The sequence below is a fragment of the Saccopteryx bilineata genome, chromosome 9 (genome assembly GCF_036850765.1).
Source record: "Saccopteryx bilineata isolate mSacBil1 chromosome 9, mSacBil1_pri_phased_curated, whole genome shotgun sequence".
Classification (NCBI taxonomy): Eukaryota; Metazoa; Chordata; class Mammalia; order Chiroptera; family Emballonuridae; genus Saccopteryx; species Saccopteryx bilineata.
In genome coordinates, this window is record NC_089498.1 from 24,013,902 (window position 1) to 24,027,511 (window position 13,610).

The 13,610-nt window shown below is 43.9% G+C and overlaps 1 protein-coding gene across 2 annotated transcripts in view; it reads right to left on the bottom strand.

The window, feature by feature from the left end:
- Positions 1–4,133: 4,133 nt before the first annotated feature.
- Positions 4,134–13,610, bottom strand: part of LOC136313486 (ATP-dependent RNA helicase DDX19B) — a 35,726-nt gene continuing 26,249 nt past the window's right edge. For both annotated transcript variants that reach the window (XM_066243887.1, XM_066243888.1), the window contains exons 10-12: positions 12,763–12,925; positions 12,112–12,303; positions 4,134–11,696 (exon numbers count right to left, since the gene is read on the bottom strand). In XM_066243887.1, coding sequence (XP_066099984.1) covers positions 11,635–11,696; positions 12,112–12,303; positions 12,763–12,925 — 417 coding nt within the window. In that variant the 3' untranslated portion in view covers positions 4,134–11,634. The remainder of the gene's footprint in view (positions 11,697–12,111; positions 12,304–12,762; positions 12,926–13,610) is intronic.

The following is a 13,610-nucleotide window of genomic DNA, read 5'->3' on the forward strand; positions in this document are numbered from 1 at the left end:
TTTCTTTTCGAACCTGCTACGTCTCATTAAATGTATAAATTTCTGAACTCTAAAGCCTTATACAAAGGAAAGTCTCATGGGACTACATGATGTCAGTTTCTACAGTTAACAACGCGCTAACAGGTAAGACAACGAAAACAAAAACGAAACCGGAACCCATCCTCCACGTCTCATAATCCCACCACTCCAAAAGATATAATACAACGTCATTATTTTCTTTTGGGTCATTCCCGTATTTCTCCATACCCGTCACAGCACAGTTTACGTAGTCCTAAACAAAGTACACATACAATTTAGAACTTGACCTTTTTATATACGGCTAAGAATTTTTAAACACATAATTATCAATGTAAGGGCATAATAATCCACCAAGTTCCTATCACATAAATTGCCTAACTCCTTTCTGATGTTTTATCATTAATTGGTAACACTTCATTGGGCATTTTTACACCATCTAAAAGCATTATATTTGTTGGCTGTAGGTTTGTCTCTCTGCACTAGAATATGAACTCTATAAAACAAGAGCAAAATTTCTTATGTCAGCTGATTAGTGAATCTAGACAAGTTCATGACACATATTTACTCTCAAATGTTCTTTAGTGTATGGATGAACAGATGTTAAGAGATTGTAGTTCAATATGTAGTACTCTAGGACAGTGGTCTCCAACATTTTATGGGCCACGGACCGGTTTAATGTCAGAAAATATTTTCACGGACCGGCCTTTAGAGTGGGACAGATAAATGTATCACGTGACTGAGACAAGCGTCAAGAGTGAGTCTTAGACAGATGTAACAGAGGGAATCTGGTCATTTTTAAAAAATAAAACATCGTTCAGACTTAAATGTAAATAAAACGGAAATAATGTAAGTTATTCTTTCTCTGCGGACCAGTACCAAATGACCCATGGACCGGTACCGGTACCGATCCGCGGCCCGGGGGTTGGGGACCACTGCTCTAGGACACATTTTTAATCATCACAACATCATGTCAATGTGGGAATGACTTGAATAGTTTACAAAACAGGATTAACTGTCAGCACATGAAAAGGGGCTCAAGATCGTTACTTATTAAGGAAATGCCAATCCAAGTCACAATGAGATACCACTGTATACCCGTTTAAATAGTTAAAATTAAAGATTGAGCCACTATGTGTTGTTAAGGAAGTAGAATGTTAAAGAAAAAAGTAAGCCTGACCTGTGGTGGCGCAGTGGATAAAGCATCGACCTGGAATGGTGAGGTCGTCGGTTCAAAACCCTGGGCTTGCCTGGTCAAGGCACATATGGGAGTTGAAGCTTCCTGCTCCTCCCTTCTCTCTCTCTCTCTCTCTCCTCTCTAAAATAAATAAAGTCTTTAAAAAAAAAAAAAAAGTAAAAATGACACTTGTTAGCCTGGCCTGTGATGGCACAGTAGATAGAGCACTGATTGAAATGCTGATGTCACCAGCTCAAAACCCTAGTCTTGCCCGGTCAAGGCACATACTGCAGGCTATCAATGAACAGCTAGAGTGAAGCAACTACTTTTCATTCCACTCCCCTCTCTGTATAAAGTCAATAAATAAAATATAGTCTTTTTAAATAAATGCAGACTTTATTCAGCACCATTGTGATACTGAGCATGGGCAAGTGGGAATTTAAGGGGAGGGGTGTCCAATGGATAAAAAATTTCTAAGAGCCCTGGCTGGTTGGCTCAGCAGTAGCGCGTCGGCCTAGCGTGCGGAGGACCCGGGTTCAATTCCTGGCTAGGGCACACAGGAGAGGCGCCCATTTGCTTCTCCACCCCTCCGCCGTGCCTTCCTCTGTCTCTCTCTTCCCCTCCCACAGCCGAGGCTCCATTGGAGCAGGGATGGCCCGGGCGCTGGGGATGGCTCCGTGGCCTATACCTCAGGCGCTAGAGTGGCTCTGGTCGCAACATGGCGACGCCCAGCATGGGCAGAGCATCGCCCCCTGGTGGGCAGAGCGTAGCCCCTGGTGGGCGTGCCAGATGGATCCCGGTCGGGCGCATGTGGGAGTCTGTCTGACTGTCTCTCCCTGTTTCCAGCTTCAGAAAGAAAAAAAAATTTTTTTCTAAGAGAAGACATTAGGGATAGAGAGCTCTGGTTAAACCAACTTAACACTGAGCAGAATTCAGGGTTGATCAGACATCACCTAGGGGATGGAAGAAGAAGAACATGATCAGATACTGAGGATAAGCAGATATCAAGGGTGGGATGTTCTTGCTAAAACTGGCTTGTAGCCTGACCAGGCGATGGCACAGTGGATAGAGCGTCGGACTGGGATGCAGAGGACCCAGGTTCGAGAACCCGTAGTCACCATCTTGAGCGCGGGCTCATCTGGTTTGAGCAAAAGCCCACCAGATTGAACCCAAGGTCGCTGGCTCTATCAAGGATGTACTCAGTCTGCTGAAGGCCCGCGGTCAAGGCACATATGAGAAAGCAATCAGTGAACAACTAAGGTGTTGCAACGTGCAATGAAAAACTAATGATTGATGCTTCTCATCTCTCTCCGTTCATGTCTGTCTGTCCTTGACTAGCCCTCTCTCTGACTCTCTCTGTCTCTGTAAAAAAACAACAACAACAAAAACTGGTTTGTACAAGGAAGTGCACAAATGGGCCTAGGAGAAGGATCAGGAGCCTGACTAAAGTTTGGTCAAGCAAACAAACTTTGTCAGGAGCAACTATACTTCTTATAGAAATCTAGAGAGAATGTAAAATGGCAAAATGGTTTTGTATAACTGGCAGTTTCTCAAGAAGTTAAACATACCTGCAATTCTACTCCTACTTATTATCCAAGGAAATGAAACATGTCCACAAAAAGAGTTGTACAGAAGCCCTGGCCGGTTGGCTCAGTGGTAGAGTGTCAGCCTGGCGTGCAGGCATCCCGGGTTCGATTCCCAGCCAGGGCACACAGGAGAAGTGTCCATCTGCTTCTCCACCCCTCCTCCTCTCCTTCCTCTCTGTCTCTCTCTTCCCCTCCAGTAGCCGAGGCTCCATTGGAGCACAGATGGCCCGGGCACTGGGGATGGCTCCTCGGCCTCTGCCCCAGGCGCTAGAGTGGCTCTGGTCTCAACAGAGCGAGGCCCCGAAGGGCCAGAGCATCGCCCCCTGGTGGGCAGAGCGTCGCCCCCCTGGTGGGCATGCCGGGTGGATCCCGGTCGGGCGCATGCGGGAGTCTGTCTGACTGTCTCTCCCCATTTCCGGCTTCAGAAAAATACAGGGGAAATAAAAAAACTTGTACAGAAATGTTCATAACAGGTACTCAAAATTGCCCCAAAATGTGAACAACCCAAATGCCCATCAAGAGGAGAATGGATAAATTATAGTATTTATTCAATGGAATACTACAAGCAATAAAAAGCAACAAACTACAGATACACATGTAGAAATAGATTAACCTGAAAGAATTATGTTGAAGGAAAGATGCCAGACACAAGATATATTGGGGTTGGAGGAGGTAGAAGAGGGTTAAGGGGTGATAACTGGTGATGGAAGGAGACTTGAATCAGGGTGAACATGCAATACAATGTACAGATGATGTATTATAGAATTGTACACCAGAAACCTATATAATTTTATTAACCAATGTTACCCCAATAAATAACAAATAACTTCATAGAAAAGATATATTGTATGATCCATTTATATAAGATTTAAGAATATGAAAAAAGTGAAATCTGTAATGATAATAGAACAGTGGTTGCCTTTGGAAGGGGTAGGTTGGGCAGGAGACAAGGGAACTTCCTGGGGTGATAGAAATGGTCACTTGCCGGGTTACATAGATGTATAAATTTGCTAAAACGCGTAGAATTGTACACTTCATTTTATTGTGCTTAATTTTATTGTCATTCACAGGTGTTTTTTTTTCAAACTGAAGGTAGGACCCTCCATCAGCAAAAAGATTGCCACTCGTTTTTATTGTGATATTGCTTTATTAGAGATCTAGAACTGAACCCGCAATATCTGTGAGGTATGCCTGTATTTAAAATGTCATTTTATTGAATATAAATTATACCTCTCAATAACATTGATTTAAAACGCAAAAGGAATTAACTACTGATACATGCAACAACACAAAAAAGTGATTTCACATCTCAGACATTATGTTGAGTGAAAGAATCCAGACACAAAAGGAGTACATGTAGACAATTCCATTTATATAAATTCAAAACAGGAAGATCTAATTTATAATGATAGAAATCAGAACAGTGGTTACCTGGGGATGGGCTGTGGTGAGTAGGATTGATTGCAAGGGCACCAAGGAACTTTCGGGGTGATGAAAATGTTCCGTATCCTAATTGGAGTAGTGGTTACACGTGTGTATACAATTGTTAATACCCAGAATTATACACCTAACATCTGTTCATTACACTCCATGTATGTGTCAATTAAAAAATGAAACATAACACAATTGTAATGAAAAAATCAAAGGTTAAAAAATGCTGGTAGTAATAAATTTATTTGTACTGTAGAAAAGGGGATGGGGGCTGAGAATGTGTTCTCAGCACTTAACCACTCATTAAAACAGAAGGCATGCACTGTATGCTACAGAAATGAGAATCCCAAATACCATGTCATCTTCCCAAAGAACTAATCCAATTCTCAGTGTCTTCGCTATTAGTAAACTACTGCTAGGAGATAGCACCAGAGTCTAATTCCATGTCAAGTAGCGATCCCAGGGGAGACTGCTAATTGGTCTTCTGAGGGAAAATGCTCCTTCTGTCTTAATATTGTTGTACTCACTTTTTAATTAAAAAAAAACTTTTTGGATTTCATTTATTCATTTTTAGAGAGAGGGGAGAGAAAGAGAGAGAGAGAGAAGGGGGAGAAGCAGGAAGCATCAACTCCCATATGTGCCTTGACCAGGCAAACTCAGGGTTTTGAACTGGCGACCTCAGCGTTCCAGGTTGACACTTTATCCACTGCAACACCACAGGTCAGGCCCATAATCACTTTTTTAAAAAGACACAAAACTAGATTTTGAGGCACCTCCCCCTCTTACTCTTCTATTTCAAATGTCTACACAGCAAAACTGTCATCAGAATCAAAAGCAGCAACACTAGAAAACTGAATTGGAAGTTCTTTGTGGCAGAGGTCTATAGAGCAAAGGTTGAAGTCTGGGTCCCCACTGCCTTCTCTCCATTGCTATTTCATTACAAAGTGTAGCTACTGTAACTGAGATGGTGATTCCTACAATACATTGCTTCCACTGAAACACAATTCCTAGAGCTATAAATATGGTCACCAGGGAACTTGAAGTAGGATTTTGGCAGCATTGGATTTGTAGGATGTTTACTGAAATTTTTTTTTAATTTTTGTTTATTTATTTTAGGGGGGAGAGAGAGAGAGAAATAGAGAAGGGGGAGGAGCGGGAAGCATCAACTCCCATATGTGCCTTGACCAGGCAAGCCAGGGTTTTTTTTTGTTGTTTTTTACTTTTTTAGATTTTATTTATTCATTTTTATTAGAGAGAGAGGGGAGAGAGAGAGAAAGGGAGAGATAGAGAGAGAACGGGGGGAGGAGCAGGAAGCATCAACTCCCATATGTGCCTTGACCAGGCAAGCCCAGGGTTTTGAACCAGTGACCTCAGCATTTCCAGGTAAACGCTTTATCCACTGCGCCACCACAGGTCAGGCAAGCCAGGGTTTTGAACCGGCAACCTCAGTGTTTCCAGGTTGACGCTTTATCCACTGCACCAGCACAGGTCAGGCTGAAATTTATTTTTATTATTTCATGGCCTGTACTTGTCAGAATGCTGATTGACATGTTTAATCCAGTTGATTGCTCAGGGAGGTCTAGGATAAGGCTCCAACTGAACTACGAAACCGGTCAGCCTGTTTGGAGCAGCTCTGCCAGGGTTACCAATTCCTCCCCTCTGCTAGCGTTTATATCCCAAAGAGGGCATCCAGCCTGAAGCCAGTAAGGTTGGTAATGGGGTTGGAAGTTTGACGTGAGGCTTGAAACGGTCCGTGAACAGAGCAGGGGAGTTAACCAGAAAGAACTAATGATCTATGAGGCCGGAGGCATTGCAGATTTTTATGAAGCTGTCCTCTCCATTGATGTTAAATATGAAATCATATAAATAGAACAATATTTAATTTGTTCCTCTAGGATAGCCCTCCTTGTTTTAGAAATTAACAAAGCAATACTGAAACACTGGAACCTGTTTTGTTGTTAATTTGTTGTTAAACCTGGGCTCAAATGACATTGGTTTATCAGGATGATTTTCATGTAAATTTAGAAGCTGTTGGTGTCCAAGAGGAACACAGACCAGATAACAATACACCTAGCACACATGGCCACACAACCTAAGGGGCTAACTCATGTTCTGTCAAGTCTAAGTGTGGAGACATTTGCTTTCAGGGATTTAGGGGTAGAACCCAAGACTATGGCTTTTCTCCAACTGGAGAATTCCAAGGACAGGAAACATGGCTGAGGATATAAATGGAACAGTTGCAAAGACTCACAAAATGTGTACTAGTATTTCTAGGAGAGTTCCATCTAAAAAACCCTCAGCCCATTTCCTCTGGGAGAAGGAAATGGCTGTAGTCCTGGGCAATAAGGCTACACAAAAGAAAGGTCTGCCACCCAACCACCTCTGCCTATTAGATACTAATAAAGCAGAAGAGGTGTGTCATCTGAGCAGCTGACATACTAATCAACCACCACTGTCAAGCCTCATTTAATATTCTTTCCTCCACCTACTTCTATACCTCATTTACTTTTATTTTTATTTATTTTATTTTATTTATTTATTTATTTTTTTTCTGAAGCTGGAAACGGGGAGAGACAGTCAGACAGACTCTCGCATGCGCCCGACCAGGATCCACCCGGCACGCCCACCAGGGGGGCAACCATCTGCCCACCAGGGGCGATGCTCTGCCCTTCCAGGGCGTCGCTCTGTTGCGACTAGAGCCACTCTAGCACCTGGGGCAGAGGCCAAGGAGCCATCCTCAGCGCCCGGGCCATCTTTGCTCCAATGGAGCCTCGCCGCGGGAGGGGAAGAGAGAGACAGGGAGGAAGGAGAGGGGGAGGGGTGGAGAAGCAGATGGGCGCTTCTCCTGTCTGCCCTGGCAGGGAATCGAACCTGGGACTTCTGCACGCCAGGCCAACGCTCTACCACTGAGCCAACCGGCCAGGGCCACCTCATTTTACTTTTAGAACTACTATGTAATTAGTACCGTGGAGAACCCCCTTTCTCTGCTGAATACTAATACCAAAACCGTTTCTAAGCCAAAGCAGAAGCATCCAACAGCAGGGGCTGAAGAAAGAGAGGGTATAAAGTAGGAGTGAGACAAACATCCTCCAAGCATATCCCCAGCAGGCCTCTCACTTCCCACTAGGTGTTTGAAGTTAGCCTGGGAAATCCCTGTCCCAGATTCAGCATTAGAACACTGGAATCTTCTAGCATCAGCCCCTCATGTCCCCTCACCTCCACTGTATCATTTTTGGAAGATACTGCAATCAGAAAAGCGAAGTCAGGTAAAGCTGCAGGGGGTTCCTAAGAACTGATATCTATGTCCCAGACCAGGAGAAACCTGAAGAGTTCCTGAGATCTACAACAGCTTGGGTGGTGTTGGTGAAGGAGAGGGGCCAGTCCTGTCTTGCAAAAGTGACAGGCTGTGACTCAATCCTGATGTCATCTGTTCTTTCCAAACCTTCTCTTTAGGTTTCTCCCCAGAATTATTTTGTATAGTGCATTTAATTATTGAGTCACAAATCCTCTTTGGACTAACAAGAGTAAATCGATATAAAAGTCTGCCATTCTTCCTCTGTAATATCTCTCCAGTCCAGTCCTGCATTTTTAGTACAACCAATGAAACCCTGGCACTCACTGTGTGATGGGACTAATGGAATAATCTTTTGTTTTCTCAGATGCCAACCTTTTCCAACTCCAGCATATTCTATATAATTTTACTAGATCAGTGGTCGGCAAACCGGAGCTCGTGAGCCACACGCAGCTCTTTGGTCCCTTGAGTGTGGCTCTTCCACAAAATACCACGTGCGGGTGTGCAGGTACACGCGGAGGTGTTGGTCAGCCCTAATTAAGTTAGTAACAATGTACCTACCTATATAGTTTAAGTTTAAAAATTTTGGCTATCAAAAGAAATTTCAATTGTACTGTTGATATTTGGCTCTGTTGACTAATGAGTTTGCGGACCACTGTGCTAGATAAGTCCCCCCATAGACAAAAAATGATGATTCCATTACTTCCTGTTTTGAGAATCTATGATAATTTACTAGTAACTCCAAATACTGCTCAATCAATTCTCCATTTTCCACCTTAGACTTTTCTCTGCCCACATGGCTATGCTGCTTACCTTACTACTTACTACCTTTTCTGTATAATGTGTTTATCCTGGTGAAATCCCATCTTTCTTTCATAAGTAAACTCCACTCCTGCATGAATCTTTTTTTTTTTTTTTTACAGAGGCAGAGATAGGGACAGACAGACAGGAACGGAGAGAGATGAGAAGTATCAATCATCAGTTTCTCATTGCGCGTTGCGACTTCTTAGTTGTTCATTGATTGCTTTCTCACATGTGCCTTGACTGCGGGCCTTCAGCAGGCCTTCAGCAGACCGAGTAACCCCCTGCTGGAGCCAGCGACCTTGGGTCTACGCTGGTGAGCTCTTTGCTCAAGCCAGATGAGCCCGCGCTCAAGCTGGCGACCTCGGGGTCTCGAACCTGGGTCCTTCCGCATCCCAGTCCAACGCTCTATCCACTGCGCCACCACCTGGTCAGTCATGAATCTTTCCTTACCTCAGAAATCCTTACCTTCTGAATACCAATGGTACTTTGAATGAAATGGCCTTCAAGTTAAATAATAAGTGACGAGAACAACAAAGGGAGAAGAGCTCTTTCCAAGTCCTATTTTTATTTCTTTCCTAAGACTAGAAAAATAGAATGTAAGGACTTTGTATTTGCTGGCATCTACCTCTTTCTTATTAGTCAGCCAGCGTCCTCTGGTTTATCATCAGGAAAAAAAGGAATGTGAGCAGGCCTCTGGCAACTACTTAGTTGGGCCCTTGGCCTATGGAGCCATCCCAACTACTCATGTTGGAGCAATGTCAGCTCTGAAATGGAACAGTAATATAAGCTGATGACTAGCTTATGGAATAATATATGAGTCTTCACTTGTGCATGATTACTAATATCAGTAACCAAACATGCTGTTTTCTTTTATAGTCATTAATATTAGTAAAATGAATGTCACAATTAAGTTCAGTTAATATTAGTAAATAAAACATAAACAATTGATTAGTTCTTATGCAGACAGCCAACAAATGACACTCAAAATAACCAGTAAAATCCATTGTTTGTGGATAATGAACATCCAGAATCTTCCACTGGACCAAAATCTCCTTTTCCCAAGTGAATTTCTCTGGTTATCCATATATAGGAACTTACTATATATATCCATATATAGGAACTTACTAAAAATAGTAAAAGAAACTCTGGGGACTGAAGTTCACCAAGGGCTCAATATATTTTTACATCACTGATATCTCAAAACTGGACAAGGTCACAGAGGTAGCTGTGGTCCAGTGAGCCCTGGGAGCCACGCACTGGTGGCGGTGAATATGATCTGTGAAGGAATATGGACTGCAGTGGCACTGGGGTGACATTCCAGAGCCATCCAAAACAGAGACTCTTAACTTTTTAAAACACACATTGCTTTGAGTCTCCCTCCCCAAGGAAATGTTTTTAAACTAAAAAAACTGCAGATACTTCAGACTCTACAAAACCCATCTAGTGAGTTCTGGGGTCTAAGCCCAGATTGAGAACTATGATCTAGATTTCCACTGGATACTATTTACTCATACTATTGAAGAGTCTAAAGCACATTGCTTCCATTTTCCTGCCCAGCTTTAGGGCTTCTCAGTAGATGGGTTATACGTGTTGTAAGGTGGGGGTATGCACAGCCTAAAGCCTGTTTGGACTCCGTAGTTCTTTAATTATTGCCTTTGTTTTTAGTTATTTCAGGGTTGGTCCATAGAACTTCGTGGGGGGGAGTTAAATTTCTTCTAAGACTCCCAAGGTGGTCCAGAGTTGGCCAGAAGCGTAGAGAAGGCTCCATAGAGTCAAGCGCCCAATGGAGGAATGGGGCAGGATTGGCAAAGTGTCAGTCTCTCTGCAGTACCTATGTCAGATTAACATGACCACCTGGAAGCTGGTAGTGGTGGTCTTCTTCCCCAGGAGATAGATCTAGCCCTAAAACACAGAAACACCTACAAGGAAGGTCTGAAATTGGAGTAGTTCTCATCATAGAAAACCCCTCTTCCAAGCCTGATCCTAGGTATAGAAGTGATACAAAAGTGATACAGAAGTGGCAGTTCTGTATCAAAGTCAAAGCAGAAGAGGACTCCTTTGGCTGGTGTTTCATATTGCTCTTGCAACTGTTTCATCTCATCTTTGTCAATTAGTGGGTACCAACAGCCTTGGCCAGGTATGAGGAAATATCCATTACTATTATTTGCTCTGACTATTCTGCACAAAGATGCTAAATAAGGATGGAGTAAAGGTCTTGGCAATTACTATTGCCTTGCACAACGGCTATAGTTCACCAAATCCTTTAGTTGCACCTGTTTGTATTCCAAGCATTGAACACATATGTTCAGTATCCCTTTACAATCATGATGCCAAATGTTTGAACTCATTCTCCAGCTCTTACAAAACTTGCCTTCTGGGATCTGAAGACAAAGCCAGAATTTGTGACTACTGCAGATCACTTCTGGAGCTGCCTTGAGCCTGGCCATTCAGGACTTGAAACCACAATTTTCACTGAGGATCCAAACCTCAGATCACATTTTATTTACCTGGAGCGACTGAAAGGTCAAGGTGATGTTAGGGATGTAAAACAGATGCTGCAGGTGCCTGCAAGACCAGGTTTTAGAGCAAGCTAGAGCCACTACTAATCCTCCATGATGACTTCTTCATAGGAGTTGCTCAAGCAAAAGCAAGGGACACACCAGTAGTCAGATGTGCACTGCACACAGATCGCGTGTTCTGAGAAGAATGGGTCATGGTCTCGCAACACAGAATTGCATACACTAAAGGTCATAGATTGGCATTTTGGTCCATGCTTAGCATTTTGTTTCATGCTTAGCAAATCCCTTCCTACTATGGGCATCAGGACAGAGTGGGCTGACAACACTCAGATGAGCTGTCCCACCCCAAATCCAAAGCAGCAGCTTAGAGGTCTCCTCTGCCTAAACCCATACTCCTACTTGGGGCCTCTCTCTCTGTGTTCCCACTTCACCTCTATTCTATCATTTTCAGCAGAGCTGGAGGTTGGCCTGAACATTCCTACCCAAAGAACAGGCAGGGGCTGCGAGACAGATCCTTAGCAAGGGATCAGTTACAGCATCTAAAGTAGTGTAACAATGGCCAGAAACAAGACGGAATTTCCAAAAGGTAAATTTCTGTGTATTCACGCCTAATCTTTAAAAGTCGTGTAAACAATTTTTCTACCTTCCTCCATCATTTGCACAATTTTTGTCAAGTCCAAACGTAATTTAAAATGAGGTAGGTAGTTTCTCTCTATTCGTGCCTTCGTCTTTGTGGTGACTGTTGAGGCCTGTACTAGTCTCCCATTTACGGGACTGCCAAGGGTGGGCACCAATGACGGGTGGAGCTTCTCAGTTAGCTATTTTCTCAATCTCGTCCAAATCATCCGTGTCCAGTCTCTCTATTTTCTTATCTGAGGGAGAAAAGATTCAAGGAGAGAGCAACATGGGGTTACCATGGAGACACACATCCAGGGAAGGGGCAGCAGGGCAGGGAGAGGAAACACACAGGTCTCCGCCCTGGCTGGGAAGGAGCCCTCCTTTTGGCCACATCCATCCTTCCTTTAACCCCAAAGGCTTCTGGTGCCTGAGAAAGGGACACTGACAGCAACAGCCGAGGCCTGGGCAAGGGGGAACTGTCATTCATTCGAGTCCCTAACACTGAACCCTCCAGGTGTGCTCTTTGAGAACTTCCATAGTGTAGGGAAGGAGGGGAATGTGGACAGACACAAAGCCTCTCTAGGACCTTGGAAAAACCTATCTTTCTCTCAACCCCTGGGTCTGCGCCCGTAAGGAAAGGGCCCGGCAAGGACACCCCCAGGGACTCACTAAAATGCTCCTGGATTCTGTTGAGGATGTTCATGCTGTGCTTGCTGTCAACCATGTTCACTGCCAGGCCCCTCTTGCCAAAGCGCCCAGTGCGCCCGATCCGGTGCAGGTAGGTCTCGTTGTCCGGGTTCCCATCCTTGTCCACAGGAAGGTCAAAGTTGATGACAACAGACACCTGTTCTACATCGATACCTGCACGAAGGAGAAGTGGAGGACAGTAAGGACGGGAGACAGAAATCACTGTTGCTCGCCCACAGGCCACATACACCAGCTTTGGGTGGGAGGAGTCTGGGTGGGCCCGCTCTGGAATTCAGGGACAAGAAGCACCTAACAGAACCCAGAGGAGTTCTATAGGTGCTAACGAATTTATGAAGTCAGTGTTCGAAACCCTGGGCTTGCCCAGTCAAGGCTCATATGGGAGTTCAGCAATGCCCAAGGAGAGTAGGCGCCATTCTAAACCAGTCAGTTCCTGTACGTTTCCTTCCACCACGTCAGGACTCTGGGCTTCTGTGAAAGTTCTTATCTGCCAAAAGAATCTAGTCTCTCCTAGAAAAGATTGTCACCCCACCCCCATCCGGTCTCTCCTGAACCTCCGAGTTTGTCATATATGAGGATTTCTCTCGCTACCCCGAGTCTGGACAAGTTGCTCACCACGGGCACACACGTTGGTGGTCACCAGAACCTTCTCTTTGCCCTCTCGGAAGCGGTCAATCACCGCAGCTCTCTGCTCCACCATCATCTCACCATTCAGCAGAGCCACCTGGTGGCCTTCTTTTGAGAGCTCTGCTGCCAGCCAACTGGCTGTTTTGCGGGTCTGGAGTGAAAAGAATTGTTTTAAATGAAGATACCTGTAAAAAAAGAAATGAAAACACCTGCAGAAAAGTGGCTTGTTGTCATTTATTTACATTAAAATCCTGTAGGCTTAAACTTTTTCAAATAGAATTTTAGCCACATGATTTTTTTGGTATGAATTACTTAAATAATCTTACTGTTTATGTAGAAAGAATGTGGTTACAACCAAAGATTTTCATTTCTTTTTTTTTTTTTTAATTTTATTTATTTATTTATTTTATTTATTTATTCATTTTAGAAAGGAGAGAGAGAGGGAGAGAAGAGAGAGACAGAGAGAGAGAAGGGGGAGGAGCAGGAAGCATCAACTCCCATATGTGCCTTGACCAGGCAAGCCCAGGGTTTTGAACCGGCGACCTCAGCATTTCCAGGTCGACGCTTTATCCACTGCGCCACCACAGGTCAGGCAGTTTCTTAAGTATATATATTCTTAATGTTTTAACATTATTTAATTGGATGTTATTTGGAGTTTTTCCCATTATCTCTAAGAAGTAGGATCATAGGAGGTTCAGATTTTCAGTCTTCCCCTTATAACTCATTATATTATGTGGAGTGTATGCCCTGAGGCAGGTAGAAGTGATTCTAGTCCTCCCAGCACTAAGGTGGAGCTGGCTGAGAGGGAGGGGGCTGGACAACACCTTCCCGTGGAG